The sequence below is a fragment of the Corvus hawaiiensis genome, chromosome 26 (assembly GCF_020740725.1).
Source record: "Corvus hawaiiensis isolate bCorHaw1 chromosome 26, bCorHaw1.pri.cur, whole genome shotgun sequence".
In the NCBI taxonomy this organism is placed as follows: domain Eukaryota; kingdom Metazoa; phylum Chordata; class Aves; order Passeriformes; family Corvidae; genus Corvus; species Corvus hawaiiensis.
This window is the reverse complement of record NC_063238.1, coordinates 24421915-24447668: the sequence shown is the minus strand read 5'-3', so window position 1 is coordinate 24447668 and position 25754 is coordinate 24421915. Positions and strand designations below refer to the sequence as shown.

The window sequence follows — 25754 nt, the reverse complement described above, 5'->3', positions numbered from 1 at the left end:
TCTGGTCAGAGTGCTGTCTTCTTTTGTGGAAGAGGTAAGAGAGGCTGCTGACACACAGTTACTGGGACAGACCTAAATGTGATGGGGAGAAGGCATGAGGCAGAGGAATGACTGTGCCTGGCTTCAGCACCCTGCTGCAGCTCAGAAGTCGCAGAGATGAGGGCAGCACTTGGGTGCCGCTTCAATCTTCATGAGGCTGTTGGATTCCACAGAGTAGGTCACCTCATCCTCGTCCACCCCGGGCGGCAGGCTGAATTCCTTCATGAATTTTCTGTAGTTACATGTCTTTCCCAGTGCGGTGTTGTGCTCCTCCTTGTGCTCTGCTGACACAGTCACCCTCCCGTCTCTCACAATCACAGAGACGTCGCTGGGGTCAAAACCCTTCACATCGACCAAAGCCAAATGGCTTTGACTATGGCATGAGTTCAACATCATGCTAATTCTTCTCAGTCTGGAATTAAAACATGAGAACAATCTTTACCTTCCGTATCCCTTTCAATTTATTTCTCCAAAATGGCTATTTTGCTCCCATCCTGCTTCTCTGTTTCAACCTTTGCTCCTGATAGCAATGTCAAACCTCCCTTTATCCTACCCTAAAGGTTGCTGATGTCTGTAGAAAGCAGCCAGCTCTCTCTTACCTGTCCATTCGTCGCTCCATATCCAGCCTTGCAGCGAGGGCCCTTCTCCCCAAGCAGCGGCAGTCGGGCAGGTGCAGGCAGCAGCGGTGATGGGCCAGCCTGTGCAGGCGGCATGAACACAGCTTCTCACGGAGCAGATGCAGGCGCATGTCCAGCAGCCTCATCTGCCGCTGCATCTGCCTCAGGTTCTGCATGGTGTCTTCCTGAAAGTGACAGTGCGCTGACATTTTCACGCTGCAAGTGTGTCAGGGCAGGAGTAAACTCCAATGCCCTGAGAGTTTCATCTGGTGGTGAGTGTGGAGCAGAGCTGCAGGTGTTCCTGCAGCCTTCTAGCAGGCACCTTATGACATCACAGGTCCAGGACACCAGAGTTCTGCGGTCACCATGGGAACCACAGCCGGGTCCATGCACAACCGCAGCCCCTGCTGCAGTTCCCAGCCATGGACCAGGGGAGCCCATTGCAGAAGGACATGCTGGGGGCTGGACATGGCAGGGATATGTGCACAGTGGCCAGGCAGAAGAGCCATGGGCCATGGGGAGCTTGACTTGCATGCAGTTTCATACGCAATATTGCTTCAGCATATCTGCCTATAACTCCCCACAATGATACTGACCACCAGCTTCCATCCCATCACCTCTGACGAGTGCTGGAGCCCAAGACATGAAACATATTCCCTCAGACTGGCCTGTGACACAAGAGATAATCCCAGCCTCAGCAACACCAACACCCTTGTCTCTCAGGCATCTGCCCAGTGGCAAGCCAGATGATGTGTTGTTTTCCCAAGGTGAAATATGAATTTGGCCTATCAATAAATCAAAAGAGCCAGCTTATTTTGTATTGAATGGTAGTTTCATCCATTAAAAAAAATAAATTGCTTTTTGCTTTATTACTCATAAAAGGCATCACTTTTTTGGTCTGAAGACCAATCTTTTATTTAAAAGCTGAATTCAAAGGCTGGCAACAAGAGAAAGGGTCCTTCCTGTATGGAGTCTGTACACCTCTCTGATGGCACTACTTTGTCTTTAAAACTCTGACACTCTCTATTCTCTTCAGCTCTACACGAAAGAGTCCTTCAGGAGGTCTCTCTTGCCTGGTGAATCTGAACCCTTTATTTCCCTGAGAGGGTTTTGTTTGCCAAGCCCAGTCTGGAGAGATGAGGTCTGGAGCAGATCACCTGAACTGAGCATTGAGCGTAATCTTCCCTCTGGTACACAAGTAGGGACTGCAGGATCCACTACAAAGCAAAGATGCTGAACGTAAGGGTGCGTATCAAAACAGAATTTCTGCAGGGAAAGCAACAGCTCAGAATAATTTGACACTAAACCTTCCTGGCACATGAAACTGGGGGTTGAGGATTTTTCATGTGTCCCACAGGAGTGTGAGGAGAGTCTACAGGCAGGGGGGCCCGTAGGTTATTGCCTCCTTTGGGATGCATCTTTATAGAAAGGGATGTGAACTTTTCCCCGCACACATGGTCATCCAGGGAGATTGTCCCCAAAACAGGAGAGCATCAGCATGGTCTGTGAGCAGAATACTGAGCAGAGGGACCTGCATGCAAAATAACCTTGGAGGGCATCACCACATACCATACGTAGGATAAATAGGTTTGCGTGGACACAAATCAACCAAGCAGGTACTTGCCAAGCTCTGCTCTCCTCCGCTGCCCCCTTTCCCATTCCATCATCACAGGCAGAAGCACAGTATCCAGCAGTGCTCTTGCTGTGCATTGCCACGCCTTGGGAACAGTGTGTGCTTTGCCTTGTCTTACTGTGTCCCAAAACCTCCCAGGAAATCCTGCAGTAGGATGAAACACCGTGTCAGCAAGTGCCCACTATGCAATTAATTAATCCAGTGGTGGCAACACCGGTTTACAGAGACTTCCCAAAACACCCCTGTGTGGAGCTGCTCATCCCCAGGGGCCCTCTCACACCAACCACATATCTGCACTTAGGTTTACAATCAGTGTTTAAAAAGCATAAAAGTCTATCTGCAGGCAGGATGTTTTTGTAATGCTCCGAAAAATGGGCTGTAGTTATTAAAACAATGGAAATATAGAGCTCTGAAAGTAATTTGTAGCCTTGTTTCCCATTACTACAGCAGCTAAGCAATAATTATATGCTGTAAAGAGCTTTTTTCATGCTTCTGTTGCTGTTTTTAGTTACCCCCACACACTTTAAACTTTTGGTCTTCTGCTGCAAATTGTTCACTTTGCACTTATAAGAGGTGGATGGGTAGCCAGACTAGACAACTCAATTATTTTTCTTCTTATATTTTATGAAATTTCTATAAAGATCTGCATGGCGATCATCCTCAGTGTGACTTCCTAGGGGCTGAGCAGAAGTGGGCACCTGCTGTGGCTGACCAGTGACTCTCTTGATTGCATGTACTTGGAAACAGCTTTGGAAGGTGGTTGCTGCCTCTTTCTACCACTTAGCACTGTTTGCAGATTACAGCAGCTGAGTATTACAAATTTCAGCATTCTCAGCCATACATGATCATTTCCAATAGTGCCCCCACAGTCTGTGGATGTCATTTTTAGGAAAGGGGACCTCAAAAGCATTCAGAGAAGGACTGATCTGTCTCTCTTGGCAAACGAGGATGGCTTGCTTGGTATCCCTTTCCACGCTTTCACTCCCTTTGGGTGCTGGTACCACACAGAAACCCATGCACTTAATAGTTCTAAGGAGTCAGATCCCACCTCAGGCTGGTACATGAAAACCAACAAATGTTAACAATAAAAATCCCTTAATTACAGCGATTTCTGAAAATATGCAACTCTGTAATAAAGGGTTGGGCTCCTGACTCACGAGAAGCTATGTGATTTACAGAAACAGCTCACTCCTGAGGCAGGCTGATCTGCCGTGTGTTAAACAAGCATTTCTTGATAGGCTGCTTCCCACAGCCAGAGCCATGTCCTCCACTTCCTCCCCAACTCCCCTGCATCACCGTGCTGTCCTGGGCTGCACCAGCCCCAGATGGGAGTGGGATGGACGGCTGTGGTAGGGCATGAGAATCAGGCTGGGAAACGTCACCCACTATGAGTAATGGTGCTGGTGCCTCTGGGACGTATCAGGAAGAGTTTTGTGCTGCAGGAAGGTGAGCTGCTCTGTAATTATTTCCTGTGAGCTGCGGAAGAGCTTGCCTGCCCTTCAGGGCATGGATGGGTAATTACCGGCCCACACTGGAGGAATAACCAGCCTCGTGCATGTGACTTGGCCAATGTCACCACTGTAGAGCTGGTGATTCTGAGACACACGGAAGTGGCACTCACATTTCTGTAGGTCTGCCTAGCTGGCCCCACTTGAAAGGGGCACCAAACACTTCTTAGAATGTAGATGGATGGATAAGAATTGTTTTGAGTACAGATTGACTCCACCTTGAAGGTGTGGTCTGTCATTTCAAGAACCAACTCAGCTCTGTTTCCCTAGGGGAAGGAGGGACTTCTGTCACACAGTGTGTTACTGTACCTGCTGATGGGGTAGTTCCAGTACTCCCTCTGGTACAGAGGATCTCTTAGTGTTTCTCCTTCACTGCAAGTCAGCTGGTGCTGTAAATGCAATGTGGAGCTGCTGGTGGCATGCTGAGACGTGGATGCTGCATGTTACTGGGACATGGAGAATCAGCAGGGTAACACCGCTGTGGTATGATGAAGGCTTCAGCTTAAGCAGGTCTCTGCTCAGTGAAGCCAAGGTGAATTTTGACTTCTGCTAAGACCAGGCAATGAAACATGTTTGAAGTGAGTCCACTACTAAGCCTAACTTGCAAGTTCTGTTTTGAAATTGTCTTTACTTAGGTTAGTCATAGGTTATAGGTCATAGGTTAGTAAGCACAGGCTCAGAAGTGATGTTCTTCCTACAGCTTTTTGTATGACCTGATAGAACCTATCAGCTGGCCAGTTTGAATATGGACAATTCTTTAAGCCACTTAAAATTGTGACCGCCTCTGTGATCCACACTTAAGAACAGACAAACCCCCCACAGCTCTCTCTCATTTCCGGTGCTGGGACAGGTGGCTGCGGGCCCCGTGCCAGGCCGGGCCGGGCCACGGCCGTCCTGGAGCCGATGGACCTGTTCCATCCGTGGGACACCCCCCCCTCCCCACTGCCTTGCTGTGGGCAGCGGGAGCGGCTCGGCTCTCCCCACTCTCCAGTTCGATAAGCCACATTCCAGCTGTAAGGCCGAGGTGAGATTAACCCTTTTATTGCTCTGAAGAGCTGCAAACCTGAGGGGAGAGAAAGAGGAGATGCTTAAAGCTGAAATTCCGTTGTGAAGCTATGATATATCAGAGTACCCGTTGTAATTTCATAAAGATATGGGGGGTGGAGTGTTCAACTCGTAAGCAAAAGCACCTGCGCTGAGATAGGCAGATGCTGACGCAGCTGTAATTTCATGAGAAGTTTGGACAGGGAGAGATGGACCAGATGAGGACTTTTGCTCCAAATGGAAAAGGACAAAACCTCAGTTCCTAGAGATGCTCCCAGAGATAGTCCTAACGATGAAGATGAGGAAGACCCTTTGCTCCCAGGGAAGGAGAAGGGCCTCTGTTCTTAGAGATGAAATGCTCCCAGAGATGGGTGAAGAGAACTTTTGTTTCTGAACGGCTCAACCTTAAAATTGCACCCCAAAAACCTTCAAGAGTGGACCCTCAAAAGCAGTTGTGGGAAAAGCTGCAAGTCGGGGGAAGGGACTCACATGGGGAGCAGAGAGACTCCTCTTCCTAAATGGACTGAACAGAGTTATTTGGAAGTGGGCGGCTGTCTTGTTGGGATAATCATTTCATAGCACGAGCAAGAAGAGACTTCTCCTTCTAAATGGACTGAACAAGATTATGGAAGTGGTAAACAGACTGGACATCTTAAGGGTTGTCTTTTTATATTGTCAGTGGGAGAAGGGAGGAAGGTGGGGGAGGAGAAGAGTTCTGAAGGTGTGGTATAATTTTTTTTCCTTCTTTTAGGTCTGTTAATAAACTTCTTTATATTCTTTCAAAGTTGGTGCCTGCTTTGCATTTCTCCTAATTCTTATCTCACAGAAGGTAAACAGTAATGAGTATTTTGGACCAAACCACTACACCATGGAATAGGAAATCCTCCTGTTTCATGTCTGCTGCAGTCCTGGGGAGTCTGCACAGCCAGCTCTGACCTGGCATGAGGAGGATGAAGGAGTGCACATGCTACAGCATCCGTGTCTGATCCAGCCCTTGTCAGTCTCACAGGTTGTCTTGAACCCACTCCCACAGTGACCTCAAACAACATCTCAACACAGACAAGTCAAACACAGTATAGTTCTTTGGCTCCTTAAGCATCCCTGGCTGTTAAGGTCTTCCTGATACCCATGAAGCTGGGAAGCTCCTAAAATGTAAAAGCAGAATAGAGATGGAAACTGGAAGATGTCCTTCATTGCTTACTGTCAGGTGTGACTGTCTCCCCTTGTCCACAGTGTGGAGCCAGGGACCTCTTTGCTCAGAGTCCACTGAGTCCACAGAGTCCACTGAATTGTCAGGGGAGTCCACAGAGATGGACTTGAAGATACTACATATGATTTGAAACTCAAAAAAAAGCCCCTAAAAAAAACCCCCAAAAACACCCCCCAAAGCCCCACCAAACAAAAAACCAACCCTAAACCTCCAGAATCCCAAAATCTAACTCCCAGGGCTGGAAGCACTGCTGTCTTCTTTCCCCTTTCAAACACAATGCCTGAATTAACCATTATTTCAAGGTTTCTCATGGTCTCTTTAGAGCAAGAACAGATCAAGTTCAGCAACTACAGATCAATTCAGAGTGTGGTCAACGTATTTTCAGACCTAGCAGGTTTTGACAGTGTCTGAAGCACTGATTTATAGGTATCAGCCAGAATCTCTTAACACCCCAGTCGCCTTCTTAAGTGGGGTGTGAGAATATGACTTTTAAGCTGAGACTGAACTAACCCTGAGACAGAAAGACACGTGTTGTTTAACTGAGAGTGCAACTGCATACAGAGCACTGCAGCCACACACTGCACCAGGTAACCATGCTCAAACAGATAATAATGATCATTTTCTCCTCTTCTAATTTCCATATGGAATGGAAGTAATTAGCCATGTAACTGTGCACCTATGTGTCCAGCCAAGTATCGCTGAAAGGCTTGGAGCAGACCCAGGGTGCCAGGCTGCAGCTCAGCCTCCTGCTCCTTGGAGTGGCATTGACTTCCCATATAAACCTGTGGAATTAACTCCTGGGGATGGATTGCCAACACACTGTTTATGTAAATGAGACATCCTTTGATATTCTCTTGGTTTCACCAACATACTTAATACTCTTTAACCTTCATAGAAAAAATATTCATGTTATATCAATAATTGCTTTTTATATCTTTCTTCAAGGAATTGTTTCTCCACTTGAAATTCATAATGGAGCAATTTAATTCCTTCAATGCAAATTTAAATAATTCATCAAATATTTTGCACTGATTCCTCAAGCTGCTGCTCAGACACACTGATACTAGGTCAGCTTTAAAAGAGTTGTCTTTTCCTTGTTTTCCTAGCGCTGCTCTAACATGTCTTCCTGCCAAATAATGTTCCTTCATTATCCTGGGCTCTCTCCCACTCCTGCTCTCCCACTGGCACATAGTGGTGACGATCTGAGAGGCAGGACCATATTTTCTTACACCTAAGTGAATAAATGTCCTTCTTCCTAACAAGGTCTGGTCTAAACAGGCCAGGTGGAAGAAAAGGAATGGTACCTTTCCCTTTCACAGCAAACTAGTTAATAAATTCCTGACCTGCCCATAGTACTATTCACTCTAGTTCGGCATGTTTGAATGTAATTAAAGTAGTGACAGGTCTTTCCCCAGCATACTTCAGGGCACCATGGTACCAGCATTGTTGCTAAAGATGCTTTATCCCATGTGTACACAGGATCTTGACCAAAACATCCTGTAGCACCATGCTGTGGAGAGCAAAAGCCCGTGTTGTGCCTGTCATGGAATGTCAGTGGTGCTAATTCACGTGAGGGCCTGGCCTGGCTGAGCCACCCCTGCCATTGCTCCTGCACTGGTGAGGCAGTGCAGACTGCCTGGGCTTGCAGCAGCTGCTTGCCATCCTGCATGTTTGGAGTGGGTAATGCTATGGGAGAGCTCCTCACTCCCTCCATCAAGCCAGTCGCTCTTCCCAAAGGTAGTATCTGAAAGCTGCTGCAATGCTTGAAGAGAGTAGCCTGCTGATAAATTGAAAGTTTTTTTGTCTCTGTCACAACCAGAGTCATTTCCAGGACTTCACATCACCTTTCTGTAGCAAAACCAGGAGGACTGCAGCAGTTTTCAGGCCCTAAAGCTGCTCTGAAAATCTCCTTGCTTCAGCTTTTGTTTTCAGCCAACATTACTGTATTCTACTGTTCCCATTTAGTACAAATAGCTCAGCTAACTGAGCACCCAGAAGAGATGTAAATTGTGGAGTAGCTGAAAATGATCATTATTTGTGCTTTCCAGTTCTCAGGTGGATGAACAAGATAGGTGGTATTAGCCAGCTGTGCACAATGCCCCAGGTACAAAACCCCCATGTGAGAACAAGTGCCAAGAGCCGCTGGTGCCTGTGCAGTTCAGGGTGTAAGGTATCTGCTGGGTCTTGTTCTTCCACTGTAGGTACCTTGTCCACCCAAGTGCAAACAAAATGTTATTTGCTACAAAAATGTGCATTCTATGTCGTTAGTTAATAGTCTTACATCTGCTGTCCAGGAGAGTCCTCTACAGATGAAACTCAGCTTTGCTGCAGGAGTAGAAATCAATGTGCTAGTGCAGTATGAGAGAGCTCTCTTTTAACAAGAACTCTTTCATTTCTTCAACATCCATGTTCTCTTCAACAGAAAATAGCTTGCATGTGCCTTTTGTTTTCTCTTCTAAAGGATGAAGGTAAGGCTTACCCACTTGTCAGAGATGTGTCCAGCCTACTTGAGCAGTAAGAGAAGACCTCTACATTTCTATCAGTGCACTTCAGAAAGTACTTCCCCAAAAGATGGTATTGGCAGTTGGTGCTGCTGCCCTGGAAGGTGACCCTGAGCATCCAACAGGATGTGAATAAGAATTCCCTTTGTGGCAGGTGTGTTGGACGTTTTGTAGCATCACTGAGTGCAGGAGGAGACTTGTCCATCAGTAGAGATCACTGGACTCCTTGAGACTTTTGCAAGAATGGTTAGAACTGTGTGAGATGTCACATTTTCTTGGGAAAGTTGATTATTTCACACTTCCTTTCATTCTAAATTTGGAACATAATAGAAATATCAAAATTAAGCTTATTGAAGTCCTTTGTTTACATCCTACTGTTTGGACGTTTTATGGGATTCATATAAAATCTAAAAGGATTAAAAGTGCTGGATAATGCTGCAAAGTTTCAGTAAATCAGTGATTTTGTGAAACATTTCCGCTCCTGTCTGTTCTGCTAGGAAGAAAAAAAAATTGTCAGTTTTAATAAGAAATGAGTTACCAATTAAATTTATGCTGCTCATCAACATCAGCTGTACACTCCAGGCTACTAGCAGTGCCATCCTTTGGCAGTCAGGTCCCACCACCAGCCTCCCATCATTTCTGTGACAGCTTTTCTCCACACAGATGGAACAAGGCATGAGCTCTAATGATGACAAGAAAATACCAATCCTAATTTTGCCCTCCTTTTCATTCTTCCCTGTTTAAAGGAGGATGAGCAGTTCTTGTTTGCACTGTGGATCTCCCTGGAAAGGTGCAGCAACAGCAGTGGCCCAGAAGAATTAGCTGTGAGCTTACAGGTCCTAGCTCATGGCACTCAGCATGGTGAAACAGGTGTGCCAGCCTTACTTTCTTCAGTAAGTCTATCCTAGGGTCTCACAGGTTTTATCTACAGTGTCCTCGGAGCAGAGGTAAATAAGGCTGGTGGCTAAAATCGAAGGGCTTCTATTATCTTGTTCCTGCAGTGGTTTAGGGCCACTCACATGGATGTGAACATCTGCCTGGACATGCCACTCTACAAGAGATGTTTCACCACTTAAATATTATGAAATAAGAAGTTCCTCAATGTACTAATTTTTGTTTTATTCTATTTTTTTCTCTTTTCAATTGCTGGTTTCCAGTTTGGGGAACACCTGGAGATTACCCAAGGTTTGTTTGAATCAATTTTAAGCCTCTGTCAGTAATTATAAAATAGTTTAAGAAGAAAAAATGGAAAAATTATTTTTTGAGAGGAAAAATTAATTAGCCTTGGAGCTTGGTGTCCTCTCCCAAGAAACTTGTGAAGTATCTCTTACCATGTGGGAACAGCAATTTGACTGTACTATAAAACAGACTGGAAAAATGCACAAATCAGACTGACAGGTAGTTCCAGTCAGCAGTGATTACAAAAACTCCAGATCACAGCATGAGCCCTCTCTAACCACATCCAGGGGGTTCTATTTTTGAAAGGGATCAAAGACCTGACAAAAACGTCCACACCATCTTCATTTTAGAAGAATTATGAATCACTCTGTATGTCACCGTGTAAAATTTCAGTTCTTTCCTTCCTCCTTTGGCAACACTGTTAGGGTGTGAGACAGGGTCAGACAGTAACTACCTGTATGACTGAGGAGTTTAAAGTTAAGCCTGTGCTTTGATGAACCACAACAATCACACCATATTTCAGAAGCATTGATCTCTGAGATGGCCCAGACGCTTTGCACCTCCCAGGCTCAGGTCTGTGAGGGCTGCCACTTTGGAAGAGGCAATTGCCTGTGCACAAGGATGTTGTGGTGATGAGCAAGGCTTAGGTTTGCTCTGGAATCTTGCCTCTAACAGTCCTGCCTGTGCTGGATACTTTGGGGAAGACCCCTTCTCATTTCCTTCTGGAGATACGGTGCCATTGTATATCCTGATGTGAGGAGCCCAGTGGACACCATGGGCTGCATGGGGCTGTGCCTGCTGGCTTGGGGTTACTACGTCACCTTTTCCTTCGTGTCACACCTGCATTTGAACTTGCCTTTCCTGTTTCTCCTCACTACTCAGCTGCCCTGTATCTGAGCAAGACCTGCCCAGGTCCTGTCTGCTCTGCATCAGTCTTAGGCCCATGGCTGTGGCAAGCACAGGGACGTAGTGACACATTGACTTGTGTGGCTGAGGAGATGATTCATGGGAGGAGCACATCCTTGCTTTGGGGCAACTGTGCCTACCAAAGGGGCAGGATGGACAGCTGCAAGAGGCGCCTGCTTCAGTCATCCAGCACCATGTGGAACCTGCAAGTCTCCCAGCATCCCATCTGGGGTGGCTCTGCCTTCAGAGCAGGGAAAGCAGATGGATACCCAGCTGCAGTCAGCAGGCACCTTGATGGGCTTCATTCTCTTTAAACCTCTTCAAACCTACAGCAAACCCATCCCCTCTAAATTTTCTCTGCAGTCAACAAAGGAGAGAGGTGCTGCTAGGACGTGGCTACTCCTATCAGCAACTATACAGCTGAGTTCATTGGGTCCCTGTTTCTCCTCACTTGCCATAAGGAAGGTGAAGGGAACTCGCTCAGGTGTGGACATCACCGCTGTAAGAGCATGCGATGTGGGTGCTGCTTTCTCAGTCACAAAGTGTGTAATCTGAGTGTCTTGGATGTGATCTTACTCCAGCAACACCACTGGAAGTGCTTTCTGTGCATGCACATAATCCTTTCTGAAGTGCAGAAAAAACTTCTTTGAACTAAGAAAGCTCCAGATGTTGCTATAGCTCTTGCATATTTCCTTGCTCCAGAAACTAAAGGCTTTTCTTTAAATTAACAGCTGAGTTCCTGCCTTTACAGACTGTTTTGGAGCCCTCCCTCCCACAGCAACTCACATGGACACAGCTCAGAAAGGCTGCTAGACCATTAAGTGCAGAGCTAGTCTAAACCTGTCACGAATATCCAGTGCTGATTCCATATATTAATTATATGTTGTGTAAAAAAGGATTTCCTAAGAGGTTTGGGGTTTTTTAAGTTAAACTGAAGATCTGGATCTTTTCATGTGTCAACAGACTAGATAAACCAGAATGGAAAATCCTGTAAAAGCCATACTTCATGTATCAGTATTGCATACCAGCATCACACCTCTGGAGTGTCTTCTTTGTTATGGAGTGAACCGCATCTTTATAAAAGGAATCTTTCTTTAAAGGAGTATCCTCAGGTTTAACATGTATTTCATATTTCTCTTAATTTATTGCTTATCTTTGAAGGACCAGGAGATCCTCTTGTCCACCTTCTGAGTGCTAATGGCTTTTAGCATGATGGGTCATTTTACCAGGTGGGGAGGGAGAGTGCAGAGTGAATGATGTAACAAGGACGGGTGATGGCAAGCAGGAGTTTGCTGGTGACACACCTTCAGGGGGTTCCCACACAAAGGGAATTTCAGAGACTAGAAATTTCACAGCTCTGTTCGTTGTGCTCACAGCAGCCATTCCTCCATCACTGTACCTCACATTGCCCATTTTTGCAAAAAGTTACCAAGGAAGCGTGTAGACAAGCAATCCTAGCAACCCCTGATAGACATTGCTTGTCTTAATCCCAGCCATGAGCTGCACTGATAGATGACTTCATGATGAAAGAAAAACATGGTCCCTGGTGATTCCCCAATCTTTCACCTACCAGTTTCCTCATAGAAATGGGCCTAAATGGTTAAACTATGAAGTAGCCATACAAAAGAAATCAAGTGTTAAAAGGATTAAGATATCATCATTAAGATATAATTACAACTACTTGGTACAGAAATTGGGGTTTTAACATATGCACGCTGACATTGTGGACCGGCAGTTGTAACATTTTTGATTGATGCACCTCAACTTTCTGAAGCATCCCCATGCAGAGAACCCACCTGAGGTGGCAGCACATCTGCAGGAAATCACTGCTGGCAAAACCACCCTGTGGCTCAGTGCAAAAGAGAAGAGACCCCCGTGGCTGTGCCTGCAGAGGGCTAGTCCAGCTTACAGTTTACCTTATTGAAATCTCAGCATGAGCAAGGTTACAGCTCACAGAAGCAAAGATCTTTGCTAAGAACCTAATTAAGATGAGTGCAGTCTGGGCAGACCTTGCCTGGACACAGAAGTCAGGGCTTCAGCATTACTGTGGACAGGACCTTAGTGTTAAGTCTTCAGGTATGGCTCTGGGAACAGCTTACAGTCCCCTGAAGCTGCACTGATTTAAAATGAGCTGTAAGGCATTTCCTGGTGTTGCATTTATAGAAATCAATTATAGGTGCCTGCACTTCAGAACTTTGCCAGAGCACTGTAGAGGTTTCCCAGCAACTTCCTTCCATAGCCTTTGTGCTCAATTCTGTTGTTTGCCATCATAAAACAGTGTTTCTGCCCATTAAAACCAGTTTAGTTCTTTTAAGCTGGCCAGGCATTGGCAGTACAGCGGCAGTGTCTGATTTATATCCATTTCAGCTTTTTATCCTTATATCCTTTTCCTCCAAAACTAACAAAACCTGAACCAATATAGGTGGGTTTCATGCTTTTTTTTTACTAACCAGACCATCAGCCCATGGCTTAAATTGTTGAGCAATATGAAAACTCCAAATTTAAAATAGAAAATACAAATATAAAAACAAATATACACAGCAGCAATGTATTCTGTGATCTCTGCATCTCTTACATAGCTCTTCTGGCATATTGAAACCAACAGATGTTGATCATGTGCTTTGGACAACTCTTTCCAAATATGTGAAAGACATTAAATTTTTGAGCCAAAAATGCTCTTAAGAACAAGCAAAACCAAAGTTGCTAAACTGAGCTAACCCTTGGGTGCATGCATGTGTATCCAGTTTAAAAACGGCCGTAGGTCTCAAGCCTGTAAATTTACCAATAGCATCCAGGTTTGAACATATTGAAGTGTTTATTCAGTATTGTGTACTGGCTGAGACAAGCAGCTTCTGACAGGCAGCTTGAAATGACACCTTTAACTAGAAAGAAAGTGAGGAAGCATTTTGGTGAGTGGAGAAAACTTTAAAGGGTTTGGGTGTAAGATGGTGCAAGAGAGAAACCCAGATTACCTGTGTGTCCTGGAGCAGCACTGAGACATTGTTTGTGACTGAAGTAGCTCACTACAGAAATACATATTGTTGGTATTTTCCTTGGAACCTGCACTGTTCTGTGAGATCTCTCATAGAGAGCCATGAACAACTATGCATGATTCTATGAACTGAAGTGCAGGAGGAAATGTGGATTCAAGTCCCCCCATACTGCAACCAGACTCCTTCCTGCCCTCACCATGATCCATCCCTGCCTGATGCTGAACAAATGCCATACTCACAGGGCCTGGTATCCCACACGGGCATGACTGAGGCACAAACCCAGCCCTTCCAAAACTGCCCAATGTGAACTCTCTCCCTCTTTTCCCAGGCTTGGCTGCCACTATTTTAACCCAGCATCAGGCACCTCCATTAGAGATCAGCTGCACTTACATCCTTGTGCATGTTGGGGATTTGCCTGCTCTTGCCATTTGCCAAACTTTACGGCTATAACACATTGGATTTCTTGCTCAGCACTAGTGCTTGCACCAATATGGCTATGTCAGCTGTTGGCATCAGTTGCAGAGATCAGGGCAAATTTCCAGAGCAGATCAGACCTTGGATTTCTATCAAAACCCATCTGTTCCTGGCTGAGAGTTATTAACACCACCTTATAGCTGGGTGGGATAATGAGCTATTGAATCCACAAATTAGCACAACATGGAGTTCTTTTAATAGCTTTCCTCTACAGAAAGTCAAGGCTGCTAGTGCATCTTGTGTACACCAGCCAGCCCAGCAAGCTTGAGGACTTATAGCTGACAGTGTAATTTTTTTTTTTTTAAAGTGTTACTGCACTGCTGACATTTGAAAAGCAATTTAATACTTCTCCCATGACAGTCACTTCAAATATTCTGGAAACAACCCTTATGAAACCACAGATGACAGTTAGAACACTTGTCTTTTCTGAGATGTCCAGGCCGGATTTGGGTACAGCTTGTGCTGGGCAGGACTGTGAGGTGAACAATGCAGCAAACACAGCTCCTCCATCCACCTAAATCCACTTGGCAATGGGGGTATGCAGGGGCTGAGCCGCACACCTCAGGCCCTGCCTCAGGAGCCTTGTAATTAAAGAGCACAAGGGCTGGAAGGAATTCACACAGAGCTGCTGCAGCAGCGCTCCCTCCACAGCGAGCTGCAGCACCAAGGGTTAACACTCTGCTGACTGCCTCACAAATCCGCATAATGCTTTGTTTTGGCAGCTCATTTGCATAATTTTAAATTACTCTTTTGTCTGGAAAATAAAATCTAAAACATAGCTTCAGACATAAGTGGTATATACTAATGTTTCATATCCTAAGAAGGCTTGGTTATGTCTATTTGTCTGAACTCAACAACAGAGATTGTAAAAATAATTTTAACAGAGATGTTGTTTATTGCACAGCCTTGAGCCTTATTGACTACCTAAATAAGGTCTAATGTGCTCACCCACCCCTCACAGAGGGGATGAAGCTTGCCTACACTCGCTCCGACTCTCCAACTCTGCGGTGGGCTCTGCAGCTCCAGCGTCTGCCGGGGGAGGGGGGGGTCCAGCCTGCCCCTCTCGTTTAACTGCAGAAACAATGCAGCAATTGGAGACTGAATCCCTGTCATCAGCACATCCTTACCGCGGATGGGCTTCCAGGCTGTAGCTGCGTACCCAGAGGTGCCGACACACTGGTATGAGCTCAGTGTCCCAGTGCCAGGAGGGGTTCAGCTCAACAGAGGATGGATACCTACATTTCCTCAGATGAATCACATTCCCAGCTCCATTGACTGCCATAACTAAGTCTCCACCGCCTAGTGTGGGAGATTAGACACCTAAATTCAGGTATCTATTTTCTGGATCTGATTCCCACTCCAAATTCATCTGACAGCCTGTGAGGTGGTCTTTGTGGGCAGAGCCCCATACCTCTCAGTCATTCTTTCCCTCACCCTGGGAGACAGATACAAAGCATAGTGTCTTCTATTCTCAGTGATGTGTTTCAGTGTAGGAGAAGGGGCTATTAGCCTGCACTGGCACTTCAGTGTGTTTTAAATCATAGCTTATCAGAACAGCAGAATAAATACTAGGAAATAAGAAGCCAAGAGGATAAGTCACCTATCATTATGACTGAAGCCTATTTGAACTCCTCTCATACTATAAACTTCTTACATACTATAAACTTCTACACATTCCTCAAGCAAAAACCTGTAACTCGTGCACTAAAAATGAACAGCATTTCTAAATGGGACATCCCAAACTAACGTATTTGTGCTCTTGCCTCTGTAGTCTCAAAAGCCGGGTGACACAAGAAGACATTTCCCAGTGGACACCAGCTCCCCCCCCAGCAGTGTGCTCAGCAGGCGTTCTGCCCAGAGGAGCAGCCAAGGGGCTCCCCTGCCAGCTGGAAGGCATGGTGACAGGGAACACTTAAGGCAAATTTAGCAGGGTCTAGGTAGGTTGTACAAGATGTACGGGAGGGAAAAGGCCAACTATAAGTACATAATTCTGAGTGATCAGGTCTGTCAAATGCTAACAAGTTTCCACGTGGCTTGTTTAATACAGTTTTTCTTTTGCCCGGTGCTCATAACCCAAATTCAAACTTTGAAGTTCCTGCAAGTGATAATATACTGACTGCCCTCCTTCAGATTCTAGTGGCATTACAGTTTTCATGAAAATGTTTCAAAGATGACTTAGGGCCATATTTTTTCTCCTTTCCCATTTTGCAATATCTAAACCTTTTACTTGACACTTTAAAAAAAAATTAGACAAAGTAAACATACAGTATTAAATGTTTAAGCCCCAATTAGTCTTAATCCACAGCAAGAGGCAAGTGAAACTACCTGTATGTTTAGTAAGCAGCAAGTAATTCTGAATTTGCAAATCTGCCTGCAGTTTCATGTCAACTACCTGCCTGTCTACAGAAATACCTTCACCAACACATATGCAGGCATATACAACAGTGTTGCAATTGCTGTTATTCACAATAAAATGTTCACCCATCAGTTAACTGTGTCCCTTTCCTCTTAACTGCAACGGAAGAAAAACATTCCAGACTACTTATTCATATTTTCTTTCCTCCATTAGTTTCAGTGAAGCTAAATGTTAACTGCCAAAGCAGCTCCCAGCACAGTCTTCGTGTGCTGCATCTCCTATTGACCACTGTCTCCATTGCAATTTTTTTCTGCCTCTCTGGACTGAAGCTCCATCACCATAAAAATCCTATTTCGTGGGACTCCCAGATGTTAGAGCTGCCTCTCTTCACATGAATCTAACATCTACTTTTTTGACATTTAATCACTTCCATGGTTGGTTGCAAGACTCACTGCAACTGTGTTCTCATCTAGGGAAGACACTATAGGGACATGGAACAACACTAAAAAACAGCCATCCTGTTCTATGTGAATGCCCTTAGTGATTGAAAGGGGAAAAACAAAGAAGAAAAAAACCTCACATGATTTTTAGCAGAAGGTGCAATCTTCCCTGGAAGCAAAACCCATCATTTAAAGGGAATGGGCTGTGTTTGACACTTTGCCTGCACCTCCTGATGGGAACCTCCGACTGCTGAAACATGGAAGAGATATTTCAGAAGGGATGGTGGATTTGTAGCCTCTATGTACACTCATTTTGCACAGGCCAAATTTCTCCTGAACAGCCACTGTTTATGAGCCACTTCTCAAATGACACAGCCTCTGGTTTGCTTAAAGTGCCAGCTGTAAATGGGAGGCTGCTTTGGAGCTATTTCACAAGCAGCTCAGTTTTCTCTCAGTGTGCCTGTGCTATTGTTCAAATCAGCAGCTTGGGCTAGAAACTCATCTTCCTCTCACCATCTTCTGTTTGATGTTGTGGAGCAGCCTGAGAACACACAACTCCTTTGGGGTGAAACCAAATGGAAAACTCCACTCCCAAAGTGCATCATTATCTCCGGGGAAGCTACAGATGTTCAGTCCATGAGGAACAGCTAGAGCTGGCCAACAAAACCACCCTCAAAAGGGGGATGGCTTGGGCACTTGGCACCCCGCTGCTTTTTGCTACACTGGACTTCTCTGGAAATGTTTAAATTTTACTATTTTTTTCAAGGGGAATTAAAACCCAAGAACTATCTACCATTTCTTCCAATATTATAAACAGCCATCCATGACAAATGGCTATTTCATGACAGAGAAACAGCAGCTAAAAAGTAGGCTGAAAGTATATATGCTGAAAGGTAAATCCTGGCCCCACTGGAGTCCATGGAATAATTCACTTGCTTTTGACCTGGAAGGTCTCCACTCCTTTCCCTGCCAGAAAAAAATTTACTCTGCAATAATTTCAGAAGGCAGTACATGAATCAAGGGCACACAGAACTGTTGCTGGGAATGCATTTCACCTGCACATTTTATAAAGGTGATTTTTTTTTCAAAACTGCCACTTTTGAAGGTAAATAAGGTTAAGACAAGAGTAGCTAACCCAATCAAATGGAACTAATAGGAAAATAAAAAAACCTTTTCTTGTCCTAGTTAATCACCTGGACTCCCTTGACTGCGTGCAGACAGGTAAGAAGAAGGCAATTCCACAGGGAACCCAGACAACCCCCTAGGAATGTATACCCACCTTCAAGGTTGCTAAAGTTCAAACAAATTCTGTCTTTCCTTACCAGGAACTTACAGGAAGCTGCTCTGATACAAAAGAGCACAACTCTGTTTTACAGCTGCCTGCACAGGAACACCTGCCTGGGTGACACAAAGTCTCAGAGATACACCCACCATGTACACTGTGCATGCCAGCTCTGCCCATGCCACCTTACAGGGACAGTCACACAAGCGGCTGCCCACAGCCTCTGCTTCCTTGGCTCCTGCACAGCACCCAGGACGCCTGGTGAGTGCCTCTTGTCATGCTCAGCTGCATTCATCAGGGGACAGGTCTGGTCTACACATAAAAAAGTGATCATGTAAACTTTGTGGTGGTGCCTGGACAAGAAAAGGTGTCCTGGATGTGCAGTCAGAAGGAGCAGATGCTCAGAAGTGTCTCTGTGGGAGCTGGAAGAGAAAGATGCAAGTAAGAAGCAATGGTGAGAAGCAATGTCAAGTGAGTGTCAAAATCTCAGTCTACCAGGTACTGGTGGATCTACAAACTACACCGAACACTTGGCAGAGACCTCACTTTGATCCCAGTCATGTTGTGCCAACACCCCTAAACAGAGAAAGCAAACTACTGTAAAGAAAGGAGAAACAGATCATAGATTCCTTGAATTATTTGGGTTGGAAGGTACATGAAAGATCATCTAGTTCCAACCTCCCTGCCACGGGCAGAGACACCTTCCACTAGACCAGGCTACTCAAAGCCCCATCCAGCCTGGCCTTCAACACTTCCGGGGATGGGGCATCCACATCTCTGGGCAGCCTGCTCCAGTGCATCACCACCTTCACACTGAATAATTTCTTCTTTATCGCTCATCTATATCTGCCCTCTTCTAGTGTAAAACCATTACAATGTGCCTTTGTAGTAAGTCTCTCTCCAGCTTTCTTATAGGCTAAATTCCTTGCAGAATCCTAATTTCTATCCCTGGAATCCCTCACTGCAGAGATGAGAGAGGAAATGCAGAGTACATCAGACAAGGGAAGAGAAGGGAGATCAGGCACCTGCAGTATTGCCTGATTTTAAACAAATGTACTTAGTCCAGTAGCAAGTGTTGTATCTGCAGGCTGTGTCAAAGCTCACCATAATCACTTCTGAGTATCTGAGTCTCAGCCAAATTTTGACACAAATTTCTGATCTCAGAGGTCTTTGTTAGCTTAACTGACCCAAGCATTGGAGAGGCAGCAGGAGAACCATCTAGTACTGCAGCTAGGGGAAAGAAAAAGATCAAAGCAGAGTTTAACTTTTTTTTTAGTTGCTGAAGAATCCACAGGGTAGAGAGAAATGTGTGCACTATTAGACACTGAAGAACTCACTGTAAGAAAAGTTCCGTGGAAAATAAGTTTTCATCAGCTCTGAACCTTACTAAGCTACCTGCTCTTTTGTGGCCTTAAGCAATACTTCATAATATAAAACAACACCAGCATCATTTTGTGCAAAGACAAATGATTTTTCTGTTACAGTGACCTCTTTACTTGATAGCCAGGTGTAAGTCAGAAAATAAGAAGACTATAAACACTCAGTATCTGACATCAAGATGAAATTTCAGCTGTCATGAAATTTCAGCAACGTATAAAAAAAATCAGTCTATGACAACTTGGGCCATGAGCATGACAAAACATTGCCCAGGACAGCAGAAAGCAAATGGCTGGCAGTGCAGTCCTCAGATGGAATTGTCTGATTTCTAGTGTTAACTTGCAAACTATGCAACTTGTGTTGCAAAACACAAGGATGTAGTTTAAAAGCCTGAGGTTCCTAGCCCCCAAGAAACCACTCAGACACTGTACCTAGACAGAGGGAGGGGAAGAGGCAGTGAGGGACCTGCATTGCTTCAGTTTGTGGCACAAGATGATGGAAACCTTGCCATGTACTTGCTACTCATTATAGGAACATCTTTTCAGCCTTGGGAACAATCTAGAAACTGCAGTTTTCTGCACAGCATTCTTGCCTGACATTTCCAGGAATGCTGGCCTCATTTCTTCCAGAGCAAAATACAATCTTATGGTGCCAGCCTGATGTCATCTCGGTTGACATCTGGAGTTAACAGCCTGGAAAGTGCCCTCTGGAGCTCTCCTTCACTGCCTGAAGCCTTTACTTCTACTCAGGGCCTTCTCCCTGGCTTCTGCATGTCCCATCAGCTGCAAACAGTGCTGCCTGTGGTACACCTGCTGGCATCTGCTCCCACTGTTTACAGAGCAAAGTCCCTTGCAGTCCTCTTACCCCAATCCTCCCATCTTTAGCAGGGCCCCTCCCTTCAGAACTAACAGAATTCTGTGTAATCCACCAGGCTTGCAGTTGCCGAGTAGCAAGCAGTTGGGAATAAACTTCTCCCACTGCATATTATTCAGAAGCTTTTTCTGATGTTAAAGTTCCTGACCCACTGGAACTGAACATTTGTGGAGCAGGAAGCTGGATAAAACGACCTCCAGAGATTCTTACCAAACTATGTGCTTCTACCAGTCTGAAGACTTCAGGAAACACTGACTCTCATCAAAACTCAATTTCAGACAGGACAGCAATGATCCCACAGGAGTTATTTTCTGTGGTATTCCTAAGCTGACAAAACTCTTGCATGGAAAATATACCAGCAAGAAACTTGTTCTGCTGGTTGGGTGTTGGTGTATTTACAGTTGCACCTTCATAAAGAAGCTGCTCCTTTACCTGTAGACCTGAAAAAAGCACTATCTACACATGGAGGAGCTGCGCAATGTAGACAGCCAAATTCTTAGGCCAAGACATACAATGTTGACTTAAAGATACATTTTGTAAAGAAGAAAAATCTGGTTTGGTTCTTAAGGGGTTTTTTCATGACTTGGCAAGTATGAATTTTAAAATACCACTTCAGTATTGGATGCTGCCATCCAACAGATTGGGGCAATTGAGACGACTTTGGAAAAATCTTCTATTGTGAAGTTCTTAAAAAATACAAGTTGTAAGAATGAGCAGTCCTGCAAGCAGAAAGCAATTCTAATTGAAGTCAAATTCAGATAATCAAAGGGCCATCAAGCTGTAACCCCCACAATTATCTTCTAAGAACTGCATCAGTTCTTAGAACTGGCTGGCCAGCCAAGGCAGGCATTCAATGGTAATGCAAAAGTCAAGCAGTAAGATGCAGCCTCACATCCCTGAGCTGGAATTTCTTCCATATTCCAAACTTGTCTCAGAATAATATTGTCAGTTGAGCACTTGGCCTTGTGTCCTCTCACCTATGCTTAGTTGCCATTTTAGACAGCAGAGTAAACTCTTCGTGTGAACAAGAACTGACATTTGCACTACTCAAGTTTATTCTGGCTCTGAGCACAAGTTCCAGTGGAATCCATTTAAAATTTTTTAAAATTTTTGCTCATGCTGAGTGTTTGCATTGGCAAAGCCATGAGCAATGGCTAAAACAGGGCTTTAGACACAATGTAAATAAAGCTACAGCAAAGGATTGCTTGGAAATGGCCAGCAGCAGACCACTGAGGCCTAACAGATGTGCCCCCCTTTAGGGCTTTCCTAGCTCCTTTCCTGTATCTAACAGGTTTCCATAACCCATTAACTTTTAAAGGCTGTGTGTTAATGGTGGAAGGAAAAGAGTAATGGAAATCTCTATGCCCACCCCCTTAGAGAATTCCAATGAACAAGTCGAAGCATTTGGAAATGTAAATGCTTTGGAGAACTACAACTTGAACAGAAAAGCAAACATAAATATCAGAAACTTCCCAAAACCTACCAAAAATTCTTGTCAATATTCCCAAGGGCTCTGCAGGAATTCACGTGACCCATCTTCCTATTGTTCAATGGAAAAGAGGAATGAGTGACAAAGGGAAATATTCCTTTTTTTGTCTGGGAAAAAAATTAAATTGAGAAGCAAGGCTTTTCAGGTGGTTATCAAAACACAAAAGTGATTCTGATAAAATAACTGAGGTCAAGACAGCTCATAAGAGTCTCTCTTTGTGATAAACACCACAAATATTTTCAGGGAAAGCATAAAGACTGTTGGAAAAACAAAAAGGCAAAAAACCCTAACAAACTTAGGTACAATCAAACACAGAACTAAATAATCCATAAACTCTAAGCTCTATCCTAACAGGAAAAAAAAGCAAAAAGGTAAACATGGACCTACTAGTTTTTAAAAGCACAGCTACTGCACTGTCTCACTGCCAAACAGAAGGAGTCCTATTCCATGCCTTGTGTATTTCCAGAAACCTGTTAGTATTTTCCTTCCAGGATAAGCTAAATTACTTATTTGTATTCTTGAAGGCATTTGAGTATCACTGCCGCTTGAGAACAGAACATATGGGGAAGCTTCATCTCAGAAAAAGAAATCTGGAATGCATCAACTGACTATTTCTTCTCTCTGTGAGATTTCCTCACGTTAATGACAGTTGGGAAAAAACCTTCACAGACTCCCCAATCTTTGGGCAGCAAGCAGCTGCATCAGCCGATTCTTGGATCAGCTCCTCTCAGCTGTACTGGAGAAAGAGCCTAGGAAGAAAAGGGAGTGGAAGATGGGAAGTTGCAAAGTTCCTTATGGTCTGAAGGTAGGGGAACAAACTGAGATTTTTGCAGTTTATGAATATACAGACTCAGAAATTAATTCTAACTCATTGAGCTAGATTCTAGATGGTTTTTGGTAGCAGTATCATGTGACTACCATCATTCCTCACATGCTAAAATATTCCAAGTCAGTTTTCCAAATTTCTGATTTCCTGAAAACAAGCAAGAGCAGGCTGCAAAAGCAGCAAATTCCAGTTAAAAAAAAAAACAAAAAAACACCAAAATTAAAGCTTGGTACAATCCCTGCTAAAGTGTTTAGTTTCTATAGAAACAAATGGCTGTTTTATTGACTTTGCTACTCAACCTTCGGTACATTGAGATGTTAATTTGTTAAAAACAGCTCCATTGGCAAGGTGTGATCTCTTGGAACAGCTCAGCTAAATCCTGTCCAGAGGGAAGGCATGCAAGGCCAGCGGCACCGAGAGTTTCACAGCGTGGTAGCTTTTTATTCAATATACCACAAACCTAGTGGTTAGTCTAGGGAAGAGAAGCCTGAAAAGGGACCGCATCAATAGATATAAAAATATTTTAAAGGAATGTGTCAAGAGGATGGTGCCAGACTGTTTGCTGGTACCTAGCGGTAGGACGAGGACTAAAGACCGTAAGCTGAAATACAAGTTCCACCTCAACATAAGGAAAAACTGCTTTACGCTGAGAGTGGCAAAGCACTGAACCAGGCTGCCCAGGGAACTCGCTCCCTTTCTGGAGGCATTCCAAACCCACCTGGACACGTTCCTGTGCCACCTCCTCCAGATGACCCTGCCTTGGCAGAGGGGCTGGACTGGATGATCTCCAGAGGTCCCTTCCAACCCTTACGATTCTGTGAGCTTCCCTGAAAAATGGTGAAAAATCCCGGCTGCTGCAGGAAGGACTGACCAGAAATGCAACTGGAAAAGACAGAGCCAGCACCGGCCGTGAAGAGCGGGTGCCGAGGGGCGCTGGGTTTGAAGCACCTGCGGGCATCGGGGGAAATCCGTGCTCTCCCCACAAGACACCCCTGGGGAACAGCACAGAGGCCTCACACATCCACACCCCCGCTTCCTCCCCGGAGCCGCCCCAGCCAAGGGGAAGCGGCTCCGCTCCCACCCCGCTCCCGCCCAGCGCCTCAGGGGCAGCCGTGCGCGCCGCCCGCCGGGAAGCCGCACTGGAGCGGGGGGGGAAGGGAGAGTGGGGGGGAGGCACGTGGTGCTTTACGTCCCGCTGGCGCAATGACGTCATCGCGCCCCGCCGCGAGGGCGACGCACCGGGCCAATCGGCGGCGCGCTTAGTGGTAGGGGAGGGAGCCGCGCGCGCCAGTCAGCACGAGGCTTGCACGCGCGCCGCCGCGCGCGCCGGTCAAGCCCCGCCCCTTCCCTGTCGCGGCGCACGGAGGGCGGGGGAGGGGGGAGGGAGAAGGGCCCGCTGGAAGCCAAGATGGCGGCGCGTGCGTGAGTGCGGCGCGGGCCCAGCTCCGAGCGGCGCCGTTGCGGCCGTTCCGCCCCGCCCCGCGCCCGCAGTGCCGCGGCCGCCGAGAGCCCGAGACTCCGCCGGGCGGCCGCGAACCACCCGGGGGGAGGGACGGAGGCCGAGAGCCCCCTCCCCCGCCGCCCCCATTGTGTGCCCGGCCCCCGCCCGCCCGCCTCCCGCCGCCGCCGCCGAGGGGGCACCGGCGCGGAACATGACCTCGATCCACTTCGTGGTGCACCCGCTGCCGGGCACCGAGGACCAGCTCAACGACCGGTGAGGGGAGGGGCCCCCCGGGGGCGAGGGGAGGGGCCCCGGGGCAGCAGGGCCGGCCCGACCCCCCCGCCGGGCCGCGGTTCCGCCGGGTCCCGAGGCGTCCCGCTCCGAGAGGCCTCTCCCGGCGGCCGCCGCCGCCAGCTTCGCCCCGCGCGAGGCTGGGGGGCCCCGACCTACGCCGCGGGCCCGGCGGGGGCTCCGGCCGGCCAGGGAAATCCCGGCGTCCGACCGAGGAAAGGGGTTCCCGGGGATCCTTGGCCGAGGAAGTGGGTTCCCGGGGATCCCTGGCGGAGGAGCGAGAACGTGCCCATATTAATCAGGGATGGAGCGAGGCAGACAATGCGGGTGGGGGATCGCGGTGTGTGAGAGAATGACGGGAGCGGGGATAAAGGCGGCAGCGCTGTCACACGCAGCGCCGGTGTGCGCGCTGCCTTCCCCTCCTCACGCACCGGGTGTTAGATACAAAAGGAGGCCCGATCTCCAAATCACTGATGGTGTGCAGCTTGGCTGAGATGGGGATGACAGCTGCCAGCCTGGAAACCACGCAGCTAACTTTATGTAGGATTGGGGGAGAGAAATTGCAGGATGGGGAGAAACTGGAGTGCTTGGGAGAAAATGAATCCGCGAACCAAATTTTCTTCACTGCTTGACGTGTATTTGACAGCTCTGTGTGGCTGTCAATTATTTCTTCTGTAGCAATTGCTAATGGTACGTGTAATGGCTTGCAAATTTTACTTCTGCTCTTTTACATAGGAATTATTAAAAACCTGTAACTTCATCTTTAATTTCTCACCAATTTATGCGTGAATAAATCGTGATCTTTGATCATCACTGGATAGAAACCTAAAGTCTTTTTGCACTAAAGATAAATGTTATTTAATGATTCTAAACAATATTTAAATATTTGTAAGTCTTAAAAAGCATGAGCTCTTGGTTATAATCCCTCGTTTTGGTACTACCAGGTTTCAGAGTAGGTCAGGGTCCAACTCAGTTCACTGTTGTCTGTAGTTAGGTCACTTTTCCTAGACGGGTCTTTGCTCTGGCATTTTTAAGATGCTTCTTAAAACAGGAGAGGTTTTGAGAGTGTATGATGAGGAAAGTAGGTTGTTTTAAAGACAGAATTTCTGCCTAACTGCATTATCCATATCCTTACACAGGGAAAAGATAAAAGAGGTCCAAAACCTGTGTATTTTTTTCCTTTGATAATACATTTTACGGAATCCTGCTTCCTGGGAGGCCTAGCCATTACTACAGGATTGATTTGCTTTCACCATAAGTACTACATTCAAATTT

The 25754-nt window shown here is 46.0% G+C and overlaps 2 protein-coding genes across 12 annotated transcripts in view; one reads left to right on the top strand and one right to left on the bottom strand.

The window, feature by feature from the left end:
• ODF1 (outer dense fiber of sperm tails 1) lies at positions 1-24477 on the bottom strand. 3 transcript variants are annotated; one of them, XM_048287236.1, is made up of 4 exons: positions 24405-24477; positions 2226-2433; positions 639-841; positions 1-451 (listed from the first exon to the last, which is right to left on the bottom strand). In XM_048287236.1, the coding sequence occupies exons 2-4, from the start codon at positions 2364-2366 to the stop codon at positions 142-144; spliced, it is 654 nt and encodes a 217-aa protein (XP_048143193.1). In that variant the 5' UTR covers positions 2367-2433; positions 24405-24477; the 3' UTR covers positions 1-141. The 3 variants fall into 3 exon arrangements, with proteins under 3 accessions (XP_048143193.1, XP_048143190.1, XP_048143191.1); XM_048287233.1 differs by lacking the exons at positions 2226-2433; positions 24405-24477 and adding an exon at positions 23466-24211; XM_048287234.1 differs by lacking the exon at positions 24405-24477 and having other exon boundaries at positions 2226-4550.
• The window catches only part of UBR5 (ubiquitin protein ligase E3 component n-recognin 5), an 81217-nt gene continuing 79799 nt past the window's right edge, over positions 24337-25754 (top strand). For 4 of the 9 annotated variants that reach the window (XM_048287226.1, XM_048287228.1, XM_048287224.1 and 1 more), the window contains exon 1: positions 24348-24461. In XM_048287226.1, the coding sequence (XP_048143183.1) occupies positions 24400-24461 (62 nt within the window). In that variant the 5' untranslated portion in view covers positions 24348-24399. Of the gene's footprint in view, positions 24462-25754 lie in introns of all 9 variants that reach the window. The other 5 variants (XM_048287230.1, XM_048287229.1, XM_048287227.1 and 2 more) reach the window with 3 other exon arrangements.